The sequence below is a fragment of the Oncorhynchus kisutch genome, linkage group LG12 (assembly GCF_002021735.2).
Source record: "Oncorhynchus kisutch isolate 150728-3 linkage group LG12, Okis_V2, whole genome shotgun sequence".
NCBI lineage: Eukaryota > Metazoa > Chordata > Actinopteri > Salmoniformes > Salmonidae > Oncorhynchus > Oncorhynchus kisutch.
In genome coordinates this window covers 13,405,839-13,422,663 of record NC_034185.2, presented here as the reverse complement: position 1 = coordinate 13,422,663, position 16,825 = coordinate 13,405,839, and the positions used below count along the sequence as shown (strand labels likewise).

At 40.7% G+C, this 16,825-nt stretch overlaps 1 protein-coding gene across 1 annotated transcript in view; it reads left to right on the top strand.

Annotated features, from left to right (window-relative positions):
- The window catches only part of LOC109900537 (glutamate receptor ionotropic, kainate 2-like), a 159,880-nt gene that overhangs the window by 45,562 nt on the left and 97,493 nt on the right, over positions 1 to 16,825 (top strand). Inside the window, exons 2-4 of the mRNA XM_020496194.2 lie at positions 2,893 to 3,060; positions 4,707 to 4,834; positions 6,618 to 6,747. Of these exons, the coding sequence (XP_020351783.1) occupies positions 2,893 to 3,060; positions 4,707 to 4,834; positions 6,618 to 6,747 (426 nt within the window). The remainder of the gene's footprint in view (positions 1 to 2,892; positions 3,061 to 4,706; positions 4,835 to 6,617; positions 6,748 to 16,825) is intronic.

Genomic DNA, 16,825 nt, shown 5'->3' with positions numbered 1-16,825 from the left:
TGGTCTTTTGGGTGGTGGATAGCAGATCTAGCCAGGTTTAGTCAAAGTTCATGCTCAGTGCTATGCTCGTTTTTTGGAATGGTGAACTTTGAAACAAGTCTTTGCTTGATGGTAGTGTTGTTTAATACCTACATGGCATTTGGAGTATTAGGAGGTCTATGAGCATTCGTTGGGGTATTTGGATGTTTAACTACTACATAATAACCTGATCTGTCATCGTTAAATTAGTTTCACTACGATATAGCAGATGTTATGTTGTTGTCAAGTCATGTCATGATTCTGAACAGCATGAGAGTGGAGCACCTGGAGAGCACTTTCCAATCAAATTGTAAATCATTCAAAAATGTTAAGGGGTTTCGATCACTGCTGAGAGAGACCTGTGATCGCCATGGTAACTGCACTTCACTGAGAGGTCTGGATGGTGTGGGTGGAAGCATCGTTCCTTGGGTTATTTGAAGTGGAACTAAGACTGTTAACAGTCCACTGACTACACTGAACCTCCTTGATTAGGAGTTTGTACTGTAAGCTATGACAATGCTAAGATGTTCCGTGTTGTCTGGCTACTAGGAGTAGTGTCGATGAATCTTTTGATACAGGAACCTTGAAGGACGATTTCAATTAAACCTAGAATTTCTCTGGCCCGGTGGTGGTCTAATGGTTCGCTCCATTGTTTCTGTGGCCTGGGGTGGTCTAATGGTTCGCTCCATTGTTTCTGTGGCCTGGGGTGGTCTAATGGTTCGATCCATTGTTTCTGTGGCCTGGGGTGGTCTAATGGTTCGCTCCATTGTTTCTGTGGCCTGGGGTGGTCTAATGGTTCGCTCCATTGTTTCTGTGGCCTGGGGTGGTCTAATGGTTCGCTCCATTGTTTCTGTGGCCTGGGGTGGTCTAATGGTTCGATCCATTGTTTCTGTGGCCTGGGTAGCCTTGTGGTTTGCTCCATTGTCTCCTGAGCAAATGTATGGCGGCATTAGAATGGGTTTAAATCTGACACATGCCATTATAACACCCTCTCTCCAACTGACTTTCCTGTCTCTTCTCTGTCTCTCGCCAATAAAATAAAATACAAAAAGGAGTGGAAAAACCCTCAAAGAATAAAAAGAAGAAATTCAGAACTGAGTACATTGAGTATGTAACAAGAACTCCCGGTGACCAGAAACTGCCTCTGGGAAGTTTTAAGTTTTAAAGTGAACCACTCTAAAGTAAAGGGTCTGACTCAGCACTACTGGTCTGGAGGATCTCAAGTTCTCATTGGGTCCCTCAATTAGTCGGTCTGTATAAACAGCTGCTTGGCTAGCTCTGCTGAATTAACCTGGCTTTCCTCTCTCTCTCTCTCTCTCTCTCTCACACACACACACACACACACACACACACACACACACACACACACACACACACACACACACACACACACACACACACACACACACACACACACACACACACTCTCTTTCTATCCCTTCATTTCAGCATTATTTGGACATCAAGGTACAGTACAGCATAGGCAAGCACCAAACAGTACAGTATAGTATAGTTCAGCACAGTACAGTACAGTAGAGTTCTGTACAGTACACTATAATGTATTGTATTGTACTGTACTCAACTATACTTTTCTTTACTTTACTCTACTGTGCTTTATTGTGCTGTGCTGTACTCTACTGTATTTGGCTGTCCAAACTTTTGATCCCAACTGTAGTTTGGGACTACCATGACATACTATTGTAGTCAATTCAATTGCAGAAAATCCGTTGCTGATTTTTCGATTTGTTTAAAAAACACTATAACAGATTGATAGGTCTACCTTTACTTGTTACTTCTGTGAACTTTCATTTTCCTCCCTCCTTGTGAGGGAGAGAAATTAGAAAATCTTTTCAAGATATGTTGGTTTTTGCTAAGAGAATTTGAAGGCACAAGGCAATGTTACCTAAACTTACAGAAGTAAGTTAATGTTAATGTTGATATTAGCTGGCAGGGGGTCTTCACTTCAACATTGTGTTTTAATGTATTTCGATGTTTTCTAAGACCCCTTTTCCATCTGTTTGACCAGAAATCAAAGCCTTTGCTTATTCCTCATTTGTAGGATGGAAAATGGTGGAACAATGTATATATGTCTTAATTTCTCAATAATATAGAATCTTAGCTTTCATGGGGCGGCAGGGTAGCCTAGTGGTTAGAGCATTGGACTAGTAACCGAAAGGTTGCAAGTTCGAATCCCAGAGCTGACAAGGTACAAATCTCTCGTTCTGCCCCTGAACAGGCAGTTAACCCACTGTTCCTAGGCCGTCTTTGAAAATAAGAATTTGTTCTTAACTGACTTGCCTGGTAAAAAAATATATAATAGTAATAATAATTTGACACCCAGTTTGATATGCTCCTATGAATTTCCCATGTTGGTGATCATGGGTCCTTTTACGTGGAGATGACGGGATCAAAGTGGAGGAGTGAACTTTTCTGTCAAAGCTGCAGGAGAGAGAAAGAGAGAGGGAGTGAGCAAGAGAGGGAGAACGAGGGGGTCGTGACCCCTGAACTCACCTCCTGTCCACTCTAATCGTTGTTAATTACACAGACGAGTAAGCGAATGCAAATGCAACTCTCTTTAGTCGACTGTCCAAAACATCACAATAAAGCTCTCTCTCGACTCCTCATGTCTATTAATGCATGTTGATTATGACAATGTTGCTTAATAGGAAAGGACATGAATGCAGCTGAGAATATAATTGTACAATTTTTTTGAGAAAATAAGCACAGCTATAATTAACTTTGCTATATGGATCGTACCACCGACACTTCAATGTAACCTGTTTTATGTTGGAGGAGAATCCACTGTAATTATTGGACGGGGAAATTGAGATGGAACCTTATTGGTCTTCCACCTGTTGCTCTTCTGTCCCTCAGGAGGAATATTTGAATCCATGGAAAGCGGCCCATCAGGAGCAGAGGAACTCGCCTTTAAATTTGCCTTGAACACAATCAACAGGAACCGTACCCTGCTGCCCAACACCACACTCACATATGACATCCAGAGAATAAACATCTTTGACAGCTTTGAGGCCTCCAGAAAAGGTGAGAGACTGAGGAGGATACGAAGTAGACCTGGGGTGTATTCATTAGTGCACACCATAGCAAAACATTTTAGCAACGGAAAACATTTAGCAAAGAAAACAAGCATTTCTTATTGGACAAGTTCAGGTTAGTCCCTCCCTGTTTTAGCCATTTCCTTCTGTTTGGTTCCTAGTGAATACAAATTCAAATAAATTAGAAGAGATTGTTTGAGCCTGCCTGGAGTGCCCAATGGGTGAGGTTTGCACTTTTGGATATCATCATGAATAATTGCTAGAGGGTGGTCTGGGTAGAAGCTACAGGTTGTGTTGTGACAGCTGCATCTGTTATTAGCTTTAATAATAATCAGAGTATCGCTGTGATTAGTTATTTGTGGATTTCTTATTTGTTTGTGGGTGATTATGACTAACAATAAGGGTTTCTGTGAAATGTGGGACCAGAAACTGATTGAGAATGACTCACTCTAAATATCTGTTGAGAAATATTTTACTGATGCTGCCAACTAACTGATTGCATCGGATGAAGCTTGATCATGTTACATAGGGGAAATATGGCTCACATGGTAATATTCCATTTCATTTTCATTTTTAAAATATATGTGACTAATGGTAACTCTAAATGAAGGCTACGTAACCCTAAATAAAGACTGCGTAACCCTAAATAAAGACTGCGTAACCCTAAATAAAGACTTGGCAACTCTTTGTTGAGACTACGTAACTCTAGATGAAAACTACGTAACTCTAGATGAAGACTACGTAACTCTAAATAAAGACTTCGTAACTCTAAATGAAGAATGCGTAACTCTAAATAAAGACTACGTAACTCTAGATAAAGACTACGTACCTCTAAATGAAGGCTACGTAACTCTAAATGAAAGCTACGTAACTCTAAATAAAGACTACGTAACTCTAAATGAAAGCTACGTAACTCTAAATAAAGACTACGTAACTCTAAATGAAAGCTAAATAACTAAATTAAGGCTAAGTAACTCTAAATTAAGGCTACGTAACTCTGAATAAAGGCTACGTAACTCTAAATAAAGACTACGTAACTCTAAATGAAGGCTATGTAACTCTAAATGAAGGCTAAGTAACTCTAAATGAAGGCTAAGTAACTCTAAATGAAGGCTAAGTAACTCTAAATGAAGACTACGTAACTCTAAATGAAGGCTACGTAACTCTAGATGAAGGCTACATAACTCTAAATGAAGGCTACGTAACTCTAAATAAAGACTACGTAACTCTAAATGAAGGCTAAGTAACTCTAAATTAAGACTAAGTCATTCTAAATTAAGGATAAGTGTGTTATAGTAAGTGTTATGGCTGATTTAGGTCAACCAAAATGCAGTACTCCTACTGGTATCTGTGTGACTCAATGCAAAGTGTGACCGACATCCTTCTTGTGTTCTTCCTTGATCCAATGTGGGAGAGACTAAAGGGACTTTCTTGATCAGCATTCCCATGGTGCATTGTATGGACAGTAGAGCAGCAAGGAGCTGAAGGCTTCCACCTAAACACTACTCTAACAAACCTAAACACTATACTAACGAACCTAAACACGTATCTAACGAACCTGAACACGTATCTAACGAACCTGAACACGTGTCTAACAAACACCTCTCTTTCTGTCTCTTCCCCCCCCCCCCCCAGCCTGTGACCAGCTCTCCCTGGGAGTGGCAGCCATCTTTGGCCCCTCCCACAGCTCGTCGGCCAATGCAGTCCAGTCCATTTGTAATGCCCTGGGGGTGCCCCACATCCAGACCAAGTGGAAGCACCAGGTGTATTTGTATTTGTTTTTTGTATTTATTATTGATCCCCATTAGCTGCTACCATGGCTGCAGATACTCTTCATGGGGTCCAGCAAAATGAAGGCAGTTATACATTTTAAAAACATTACAATACATTCATAACAGGTTTCACAACATATTAAGTGTGTGCCCTCGGACCTCTACTCTGTTCCCACATACAGTACTGTATCTATAACACAAAATCCATGTGTACATGTGCGTATAGTGCGTATGTTTTCATGTGTTTGTATGCATGTGTCTATGTTTGTGTTGCTTCACAGTCCCCACTGTTCCATAAGGTGTATTTTTCTCAGTTTTTTTAAATCAAATTTTACTGCTTGTATGATCTACTTGATGTAGAATAGAGTTCCATGTAGTCATGGCTCTATGTAGTACTGTGTGCCTCCCATAGTCTGTTCTGTACTTGGGGACTGTGAAGAGACCTCTGGTGGCATGTTTTATGGGATATGCATGGGTGTCCGACCTGTAGTTCAAACAGACAGCTTGGTGTATTCAACATGTCAACACCTCTCATAAATACAAGTAGTGGTGAAGTCAATCTCTCCTGGCTCAAATTGGAAGAGAGATTGACTTCACCACTACTTGTACTTATGAGAGGTAAATACAAGTAGTGGTGAAGTCAATCTCTCCTGGCTCAAAGTGGAGGAGAGATTGACTTCACCACTACTTCTATTTATGAGAGGTGTGTCATGTTGAATGCACCGAGCTGTCTGTTTGAACTACTGGCACACATATTATTAATGTTAGCTCTCTGTGTACATCCAAGGGCCAGCCGTGCTGCCCTGTTCTGAGCCAATTGCAATGTTCCTAAGTCCTTCTTTGTGGCACCTGATAGCATGACTGAAGAGTAGTCCAGGTGTGACAAAACTAGGGCCTGTAAGACCTGCCTTGTTGATAGTGCTGTTAAGAATGCAGAGCAGCACTTTATTACAGACAGACTTCTCCCCATCCTAGCGAATGTTGTATCAACATGTTTTGACCATGACAGTTTACAATCCAGGGTTACTCCAAGCAGTTTAGACACCGCAATTTGCTCAATTTCCACATTATTCATTACAATATTTAGTTGAGGTTTAGAGTTTATTGAATGATTTGTCCCAAATAAAATGCTTTTAGTTTTTGAAATATTTAGCATGAACTTATTCCTTGCCACCCATTAGAAACGTATTGCAGTTCTTTCTTAATTAAATATTGCAGTCATTTCAGTCGCTGTGGTAGCTGACGTGTATAGTGTTGAGTCTTCCTTATACATAGACACGCTTTACTCAAAGCCAGTGGCATGTCGTTAGTAAAGTTTGAAAAAAGTAAGGGGCCTAGACAGCTGCCCTGGGGAATTCCTGATTTTGTGTTGGAAAGGTTTCCATTAAGAACACCCTCTGTGTTCTGTTAGACAGGTAACTCTTTATCCACAATATTATAGGGGGTGTAAAGCCATAACGCATACATTTTTCCAGCAACAGACTATGATTGACAATGTCATAAGCCGCAACAATATCTAACAAAACAGCCCCCCACAAACCTTTTACCAATCATCAGCCATTTGTGAAAGTGCTTGTTGAATGTCCTTCCCTATAAGTGTGCTAAGAGTCTGTTGTCAATTTGTTTACTGTAAAATAGGATTGTATCTGGTCAAACACAATTTTTTTCCAGAAGTTTACAAAGGGTTGGTAACTGGCTGATTGGTAGGCTATTTGAGCCAGTTAAGGGGGCTTTACCATTCTTAGGTAGGGGAATAACTTTTGCTTCCCTCCAGGTATCAGACAACAGGGACTCTTACTACATCAGCCTCTACCCAGACTTCCAGTCCCTCAGCCGGGCTATCCTGGACCTGGTGCACTTCTTCAAATGGAGGACGGTCACTGTGGTCTATGATGACAGCACAGGTACAGATATCTCTGATGATGGTGGTCATGGTGATGATGTTTATGATGATGGTGATGATGTTTATGATGATGGTGATGATAATGATGGTGATGATGATGAGCCAATTGGTGACGATGAAGATGTTAGTGAATGATGATCAAAAGGAGTTAAAATACATACAATTGTAAACTAAAAACTGCTACTCAAACACAAACACAGCTTTTTATAGGGGTGGTAGGTAGCTGAGAGTTTAGAGAAGTGGACCAGTAGCTTCTTGGTTGCCGGTTTGAGTCTTATGCTGGGCAATAAAAATGGGAGGTGAATTGTCATGCCCTTGAGCAAGGCACTTAACCCTTACATAGATCCAGAGGTGCAGAGTAGAAAAACTGTTCTGTTCTTTCCCCCAAGACTTTAGCATTGAGGGATTGGCCATGAAATATGTAGCCCCCTCAAAGCCCTCCAGATGTACTCCACGTCAAAACCTCAGCCTTTCATATGAGTGAGCATCTCTGAAAAACCACATTACCCAGAATGACCCTCACCCACCATCTCCTCAGATTAATGCCATGCAGAATGAATGTGAGAGCTGACAGCTCATGAATAAAAGACATGTCCCCTGAGGGTCCTCGTCCAGCTGTATCTGTCTGCCGGATCGCCTGCTGTGACTGTGTAGACTGGCTCATGATGTGCGTTCTACAAGCACATCGATATTTCATACCGTTGAGTACCGTGATCATTTTCAGGCCTACGGCATCATCAGCTTTAGAGAGAGGGCAACATTTCGTAATGTCCATCTCATATTTTCGATCCTTTGGAAGGAGAAAGGTGTCAATTTCATGGAACATAATTGGATACAATATGTTGAACATATTCGTTTGTTCAAGTACATGAATTGCTCAATATATCCAATTGGCCTTCTGTAAAAGGATCCATGATCACCAACATGGGAAGTTCATAGGAGCATATCAACCTGGGTGTCAAATGAAAAGTTCAAAGTCTATATTTATGGAAAATGAAGGCATACAATGGCTTTTCCCACATTTTGTTGTGTTACGGCCTGAATTTAAAATGAATTAACGAGATGTTGTATCTGTCACGTTCGTCGTAATAATGAGACCAAGGCGCAGCGTGATAAGAATACATTCTTCTTTCATAAACTGAAAAAACTTAAACAAACTAACAAAACACACTTAAAGCTGTGCAAAACCGAGTGCTGACATGCAACTACACACAGACAATAACCCACAAAAACCAAAATGGAAAATGGCAACCTAAATAGGATCCCCAATCAGAGACAACGATAAACAGCTGTCTCTGATTGGGAACCAATTCAGGCCACCATAGACCTACATTTACCTAGACAATACCAAAACCCCATAGATATACAAAAAACCCTAGACAAGCCCAAAACACACATACCACCCTCGTCACACACTGACCTAACCAAAATAATAAAGAAAACAAAGATAACTACGGTCAGGGCGTGACAGTATCACTGGCCTACATCCAATATCCCATAATGTCAAAGTGGAATTATGTTTTAAAAACTGTTTACCAATTCATAAAAAAGGAAAGCAAAAATATTTTGAGTCCATAAGTATTCAAACCCAAACTTAAATAGGTTCAGCAGTAAAAGTGTGCTTAACAAATCACATAATAAGTTGGACTAACTATGTGTGCAATAATAGTGTGTAACATAATTTTTGAATGACTAGCTCATCTCTGTACCCCACACATATAATTATCTGTAAGGTCCCTCAGTCGAGCAGTGCGTTTCAAACACAGATTCACACAAAGACCAGGGAGATTTCCCAATGCCTCACAAAGAAGGGCACCTATTGGTAGATGGGTAAAAACAAACCTATTGAGTGTGGTGAAGTTATTAATTACACTTTGGATGGTTTATCAATACACCCAGTCAGTACAAATATACAGACGTCCATCCTAACTCAGTTTCCAGAGAGGTAGGAAACCGCTCTGGGATTTCACCATGAGGCCAATGCAGACTTTAAAACAGTTATAGAGTTAAATGGCTTTGATAGGAGAAAACTGAGGATGGATCAACAACATTGTAGTTGCTCTACAATATTAACCTGAATGACAGAGTGAAAAGAAGGAAGCCTGTGGAGAGAATACAAATCCTCCAAAATATGCATCCTGTTCACAATAAGGCACTAAAGTAAAACTGCTAAAAATGTGGCAAAGAAATGAACTTTATTTCCTGAATATGAAGCATTATGGTTGGGTCAAATCCAACACAAGACATCACTGAGTACCACTTCATATTTTCAAGCATGGTGGTGGCTGCATCATGTTATGGGTATGCTTGTCATCGGCAAGGACTAGAACATTTTGTTATATAGAAAGAAACAGAATGAAGCTAAGCACAGGCAAAATCCTAGAGGAAAACCTGGATTAATCTGTTTTCCAACAGACACTGGGAGACAAATTCACCTTTCAGCAGGACACAGTCGGAAGTTTACATTCACTTAGGTTGGAGTCATTAAAACTTGTTTTCCAAGCGCTCCACAAATGTCACAAGCTATAGTTTTGGCAAGTCGGTTAGGACATCTACTTTGTGCTTTGTGGAAGGCTAGCCAAAACGTTTTACCCAAGTTAAACAATTTAAAGGCAATGCTACCAAATACTAATTGAGTGTATGTAAACTTCTTACCGACTGGGAAAGTGATGAAAGAAATACAATTCTCTCTACTTATTATTCTGACATTTTATTTTCCTAAAATAAAGTGGTGATCCTAACTGACCTAAGCATGGGGATTTTTACTAGGATTAAATGTCATGAATTGTGAAAAACTGAGTTTGTATTTGTCTAAAGTGTATGTAAACTTCCGACTTCAAACTGTACAAACTAGAGTTGCATAACAAGATGACATTAAATGTTCCTATGTGGCCTAGTTACAGGTTTGACTGAAATTAGCTTGGAAATCTATTCTACTTGAAAATGACTGTCTAGCAATGGCCAACAACCAAATGTACAAAAATGTCTAAAATCATGTTTATACTTTGTCATTCTGTGTTATTGTGTGTAGATGTGTGAGGGGGAAAAATACAATTTAATACATTTTGTATTCAGGCTGTAACACAAAATGTGGAATAGGTGAAGGGGTATAAATACTTAATGAATACACTATATATGATTTTCAACCATTTTCCGTCTTTAAAAATCATTTGGGGCGTGGATCAGAAAACCAGTCGGTATCTGGTGTGACCATAATTTGCCTCATGCAGCACGTCACATCTCCTTCGCATAGAGTTGATCAGGCTGGTGAGTGTGGCCTTTGGAATGTTGTCCCACTCCTCTTCAATGGCTGTACAAAGTGGCCAGATATTGGCTGGATCTGGAACATGCTGTTGCCAGCCCATACATACATAACTCCACCGCCACCATGGGGCACTGTGTTCACAACATTGACATCAACAAACCGCTCTCCCACACAACGCCATGCACGCTGTCTGAAGAGCACACTTTTCCAGCGTGCCAGTGGCCATCAAATTTGAGCATTTTCCCACTGAAGTCGGTTACAATGCCAAACTGCAGTCAGGTTAAGACCCTGGTGAGGACAACGAGCATGCTGTTGAGCTTCCCTGAGACGGTTTTTGACAGTTTGTGCAGAAATTCTTCGGTTGTGCAAAGCCACAGTTTCATCAGCTGTCTGGGAGGCTGGTTTCAGATGATCCCGCAGGTGAAGAACTCGGATGTAGAAGTTCTGGGCTGGCATGTTTATACGTGGTCTGCGGTTGTGAGGCTGGTTGCCAAATTCTGCCAAATTCTCTAAAACGACGTTGGAGGTGGCTTATGGTAGGGAAATGAGCATTAAATTCTCTGGCAACAGCTCTGGTGGACATTCCTGCAGTCAGCATAACCAATTGCATGCTCCCTCAAAACTTGAGACATCTGTGGCATTGCGTTGTGTGACAAAACAGCACATTTAGAGTGGCATTTGATTGTCCCCAGCACAAGGTGCACCTGTGTAATGCTTGTGCTGTTTAATCAGCTTCTTGATATGCCACACTTGTAGGGTGAATGGATTATCTTGGCAAAGGAGAAATGCTCACTAACAGGAATGTAAACAATGTCATGATTTTGCTGCCATGTTTAATGTTTAACTATGTTTAATTATTACGATGATTAAATTAAATTAAAGATATAGATATATCGTTATACCAGTCATCAGTTAATTATCATTATTACCTCATCAGTCTCATTCTGAACGTTGTTGACTTCCATCCATTAATTATAATTATTACCTCATCAGTCTCATTCTGAGACTGCATGAACTCTAGTCTCCATGATGAATCAATGATACACAAATTGGCTTAATTATTTATTTACTAACTAACTAAATAATCACACAGAATTAAATAAACACACACACAGGATAGATTATACATTGGTTACTAACATGATGCAATGAAAAGTCCCTAGTGGACTAACCCGATATGACGGCTAGGTACACAATAAAAAGGGGTGGGGAAAGAAAGAGTGGGAGGAGAAGAGACAAAGGAGTTCAACTATCGTACAAACAGTTGAATAATACGCTCATTGTATATATGGATATTTAGCACCCTAACAACCTCTTATTCGAATTTAGAATTGCAACACATATTTAAGCTTGTACTGTATGTCCATGCCATCTCTCTGTTGAAATCATCTGGTCCATCTATGGAGAGTAGTTCATCAGAAGTCTCTGGTTGTGTAAGTCTCTGGTTGTCCATCAAAGGTCACAATGTACTTGGTAGTAGTAGCTTCTTGGTCTTGGAGTATCTGTTAGAACGGATCTTCCAGAGGTGTACCACGCAGTGTCCAGCTGGCCTTGTCTGTTTGTTTAGAATAGATACCCTAGAAATAACTATAATGGTGAGAGGAAATTGTTCTTTGTCTCTTGTCTTCGGTTGAGTTTCCTAGGCAAACAGCGCATAAACAGCTGCAGACTAAATGTTCCTGTGTAGTCTTCTTCTTCTTCGAGAGAGAGAGTTTCAGAGGGTCTTACCATTTTCTGGTATTGTAGTTTCAAACCATTTTGCCATATCCAGCTCACGCTGTTCTTCGGCTGGTCTTTAGTTTTATATGGTTTCTCAGCCGTGTAGCTACCGCTTCACGCTGTCTGGTCTGGTAGAGATTTTCTTCTTCTCTGTTGAAAGTTTCAGAGTTTCTAACCATTTCATACTTTTCAGCTCACACTGTCAATCACGCAGGTCTCTATTTAAATGGCAACCATTTCAACGTGTAGCCACAGCTCCACGTTTTCTGGTCTAATGTAAATTTTGTTAGCGGCCTTTTTATGCCCTCACCTTGGAGAGCGGTTCCATCACATTGTCACAAGGTCTGTGCTCACGTGGGCGTGGTTACTGACTTGGTAAAACTTTACATGAAAAACAATTATCTCATTTAGAATGCTAAAATCACATTACATCTTCTTACAAATAGTTTAATATTTAATCAAATAAGTTCCACATCATTTAGACGTAAATCTGATAACTGGGGCGTATACATTTGTAGAGTTACCATTATTTGTTATACTGTCCTTAAAGATATCACAAACAACGACTTATTTGACAATATTGTTTCAAGCCCCACCGACCGAATATTGTGTCATTATCAACTGTTGAATGTTGTAGGTTTGGCAGGAGGAATCGCCTTGTAACAAAAGGGTTACCTCCCCTCAATCCTGCAGAGCCCAAAGGCAGAGTTTCTGCAAGGTATTTACGACCATCATAAAACTGGCCAACTCCATCCTTCCCTCTGTGGGAGAGGGAGGGTGCTGTAGAGCTGACCCACTGTAACCTGATCCTTCGGATCCTCACAGAAGAGTCATGACAACAAAGAAATGCACAAAATTTGAGAGAAATATTTTGTGCGTATTTAACATTTCTGAGATCTTTTATTTCAGCTCATAAAACATGGGACCAACACTTTACATGTTGCTTTTATATTTTTGTTCAGTATACTATCAACACTTACAGCATATTATGTTTTGGAGATATTGTTTATTTTCTGTGAGTTTAAGAAATATTGCCTTTAATCAATCAATCAAATGTATTTATAAAGCCATTTTTACATCAGCAGATGTCACAATGTGCTATGTAGAAACCCAGTCTAAAACCCCAAACAGCTAGCAATGCAAATGTAGACGTATGAGGGCTAGGAAAAACTCCATAGAAATGCAGGAACCTAGGAAGAAACATAGAGAGCAACCAGTCTCTGAGGGGTGGCCAGTCCTCTTCTGGCAGTGCTGGGTGGAGATTATTGTACATGACCATTAAGGCCAAATTCTTCTTCAAGATGTTCAAACGTTCATAGATGACCAGCAGGGTCAAATAATAATCACAATGGTTGTAGAGGGTGCAACAGGTCAGTACCTCAGGAGTAAATGTCATTTGTCTTTTCATAGCTAAGCATTCAGAGGTCGAGACAGCAGGTGAGGTAGAGAGAGAGAGTCGAAAACAGCAGGACCGGGACAAGGTAGCACATCCGGTGAACAGGTCAGGGTTCCATAGCTGCAGGCAGAACAGTTGAAACTGGAGCAGCAGCATGACCTGGTGGACTGGGGACAGCCAGGAGTCATCAGGCCAGGTAGTCCTGAGGTATTATCCTAGTGCTCAGGTCCTCCGAGAGGGGAGGGAGAGAGGGAGACAGAGAGAATTAGAGGGAGCATACTTAAATTCACACAGGACACCAAATAGACAGGATAATTACATTAGATATAGCAGACTGACCCTAGCCCCCCAGCACATAGACTATTGCAGTATAGATACTAGAGGCAGGATATTTCCCCACCCACTTTGCCAAAGCACAGCCCCCACACCACTAGAGGGTGAGTATAGCCCACAAAGATCTTCTCCACCACACAAGACTGAGGGGGCAAAACCGGACCCAGATCACGTCTGTGACTCAACCCACTCAAGTGACGCACCCCTCCTAGGAACGGCATGGAAGAGAACTAGTAAGCCAGTGACTCAGCCACCTTAATAGGGTCACAGGCAGTGAATCCCAGTGGAGAGAGCGGAGCTGGCCAGGCAGAGACAGTAAGGGCAGTTCGTTGCTCCAGTGCCTTACCGTTCACCTTCGCACCCCTGGGACAGACTACACTCAGTCATATGACCCACTGAAGAGATGAGTCTTCAGAAAAGGCTTAAAGGTCGAGACCGAGTCTGCGTCTCTCACATGGGTAGGCAGACCATTCCATAAAAATGGAGCTCTAAATATCTGCCTCCAGCTGTTTCTTTAGAATTTCTAGGGACAATAAGGAGGCCTGCGTCTCGTGACCATAGCGTACGTGTAGGTATGTATGGCTTGACCAAAACGGAGAGATAGGTTGGAGCAAGCCCGTGTAATGCTTTGTAGGTTAGCAGTAAAACTTTTAATCACCCTTACCCTTAACCGGAGGCCAGGCTAGCACTGGAGTAACATGATCACTTGAGTAATATGAGCACATTTTTGGGATGTATTCAAGATTATAGCAGCCATGTTTATCAGAAACAGAAGTATATTTAGTGCTTTATCCGGGTAGCTGGAGAGTAGAGCATTACAGTAGTCTAATCTAGAAGTGACAAAAGCATGGATTATGGATTAGCTTTTCTGACACATTTTTTTAACAAAACATTTCAGACTTTTGCAATGTCGCAAAGATGGAAAAAAGCAGTCCTTGAAATGTTCTTCATATGTTCGTCTAAAGAGAGATCAGAGTCCAGAGTAACACAGAGGTCCTTCACAGGTCACAACCATCAAGATTAATTGTCATATCCAACAGCACATCTCTTTATTTCTTGGAACCCAGAACTGGCATCTCTGTTTTGTCAGAGTTTAAAAGTAAAAAAAATGCCACCATCCACTTCCTTATGTCTAAAACGATTTTGGGGCTTCACCATGTTTCATCAGAATGTACAGCTGTGTGTCGTCCGCATAGCAGTGAAAGTTGACAATGTGTTTCCGAATGACATCACCAAGAGGTAGAATATATATTGAAAACCATAGTGGTCCTAAAACGGAACATTAAGGAACGTCAAAACGTACAATTGTCAGAGGACAAACCATGCACAGTGACAAACTGATATCTTTCCGACAGATAAGATCCAAACCAGGCCAGAACTTGTCCACTTAGACCAATTAGGGTTTCCAATTCCTTTGAAAGAACGTGGTGATTGATGTTGTCACAAGCAGCACTAAGGTCTAGAAGCACTAGAAAAGATGCAGAGCCTTCGTCTGACGCTATTAATAAAAGGTAATTTACCACCTTCACGGCTGCAGTCTCAGTGCTATTTGTTGTGATTGCAAACATAATAAAATGGTCGTCCAATAGTCCAGGATTATGAGAAAAAAACATTTAGATCCACAGTATTTATTCCATGGGACAAAACTAGATCCAGGGTAGGACTGTGACAATGAGTAGGTCCGGAGACATGTTGGTCAAAACCCACTGAGTCGATGATGGTTCTGAAATTCTTTTAGAGTGGGTCGGTGGACTTTTCCATGTGAATATTAACCCTAGTGCCTTTTAATTCCATTATCAAATACCCAATACCCTCATGAGGTAAGAGGATGACGAAAGTTCACAGTAGTAACAAGTAATGGCAGACCTACCAATTAGTTAGTCATTTTATAATTTTGGTTATGAATTATTAAGTGATTAAAACTCATAATTCCATTACCAAATCAGGTAACAAAATTACCAAAAACATCAGTAGCAGAATTACTAGAACTGAATTGGCTACAATGGGAAATCATAGAAGTCACAAACCATAGTCCTCCCGTCCACTGGCATGCTGTTATGTTCAGCTCTTACAATCATTTTTTGTGTTTCTGTCTTCTGTCCCGTGTGGCTCAGTTGGTAGAGCATGGGCCTTGTAATGCCAGAACTGTGGGTTTGATTCCCACGGGGGGCCAGTAGGTAAATGTATGCACTAACTTCTGTCAATTGCTCTGGATAAGAGTGTCTGCTAAAATGTACATCTGGTGGTCAAACCAAGAGTGTTAAAAAAGTCTGTCTGGATGAGCCCCCTCTCTTTCCATTTAGTGTAACCATCTTACTCACCCACTGAGCACCGCCGGACATCCCATGAGTGTTGAAATTTGGTTATTCCACAGATGGACCGGACTGGGCCAAATCTGAACCTGTCATAGACGTATGTTTCGCAAGTTTGGATCGTACAGTAAAGAAAAGTAGACTACAGTACATTGTACTCTACAGCGCTCTGCTGTGCTGTGATGTGGAAACATGAGGAGAATGACATTCATATCCATAATTGTGAATTTCTGTAGTACAGATCAGGGACCCATGATGTAATTCCATTACCGTGGTTCTGTTACCGAGTGTAAATCCACTTCACTGTAGCTCAATAGCCAAAATAGATTTGTTCAAGCTCAAGGCGCCATGTCATAGCTGCCACCCCATTCTTTCTGCAGACATCTTTGATACTTATTTTGGAGCAGATTCCTTTTGGAAAATTGGATTGGAAAATCTGAGAGATTTGACCCTAATTCCGTTACCAAAGTTTGTATCTACACCGTTCTTCAACTAAATTAGTTTTAACAAATTTATCAGTGGAAATTGTTAAAAGCATTTATTGTGCATGGAGTTGTATGGCTTGTTAAACCTTTAAATCAATGTTTTTGGTTTGGTATACATTTTAAAGTGAAAGAAATATTACGTTACTTGCCCACCTCTTTTTACTACACTGGGGACATGAGGTGTCTTACCCTGAATCACAATTGATCCATAGGCCCTACTGGCCTTTCAGAAGGAAATATGGAACCAGTACCATTTTGCTTACAACTATTCAATCCGATTCGTTCTACACAAGAGCATTATTTCCAAGATGGCATAGCAGTTCAGACGTCTTTTGTCCTCGTCTTGTCGTGTCCTGTATATATATATATATTTACAACTTTTTTCGCATACCTTTTTATATATACTTTTTTAATTTTCCATAAACTCATTTTCAAAACACTCTCCTGCAACCCGCCTCACCAATTTATATTTATAAAAAAAGTATTATTTACCTCAAATCTGTAATCCTCCATAGAAGCTAACCAGAAGCTAGCCAGAAGCTAATCCAAAAGCTAGCCAGAAGCTAATC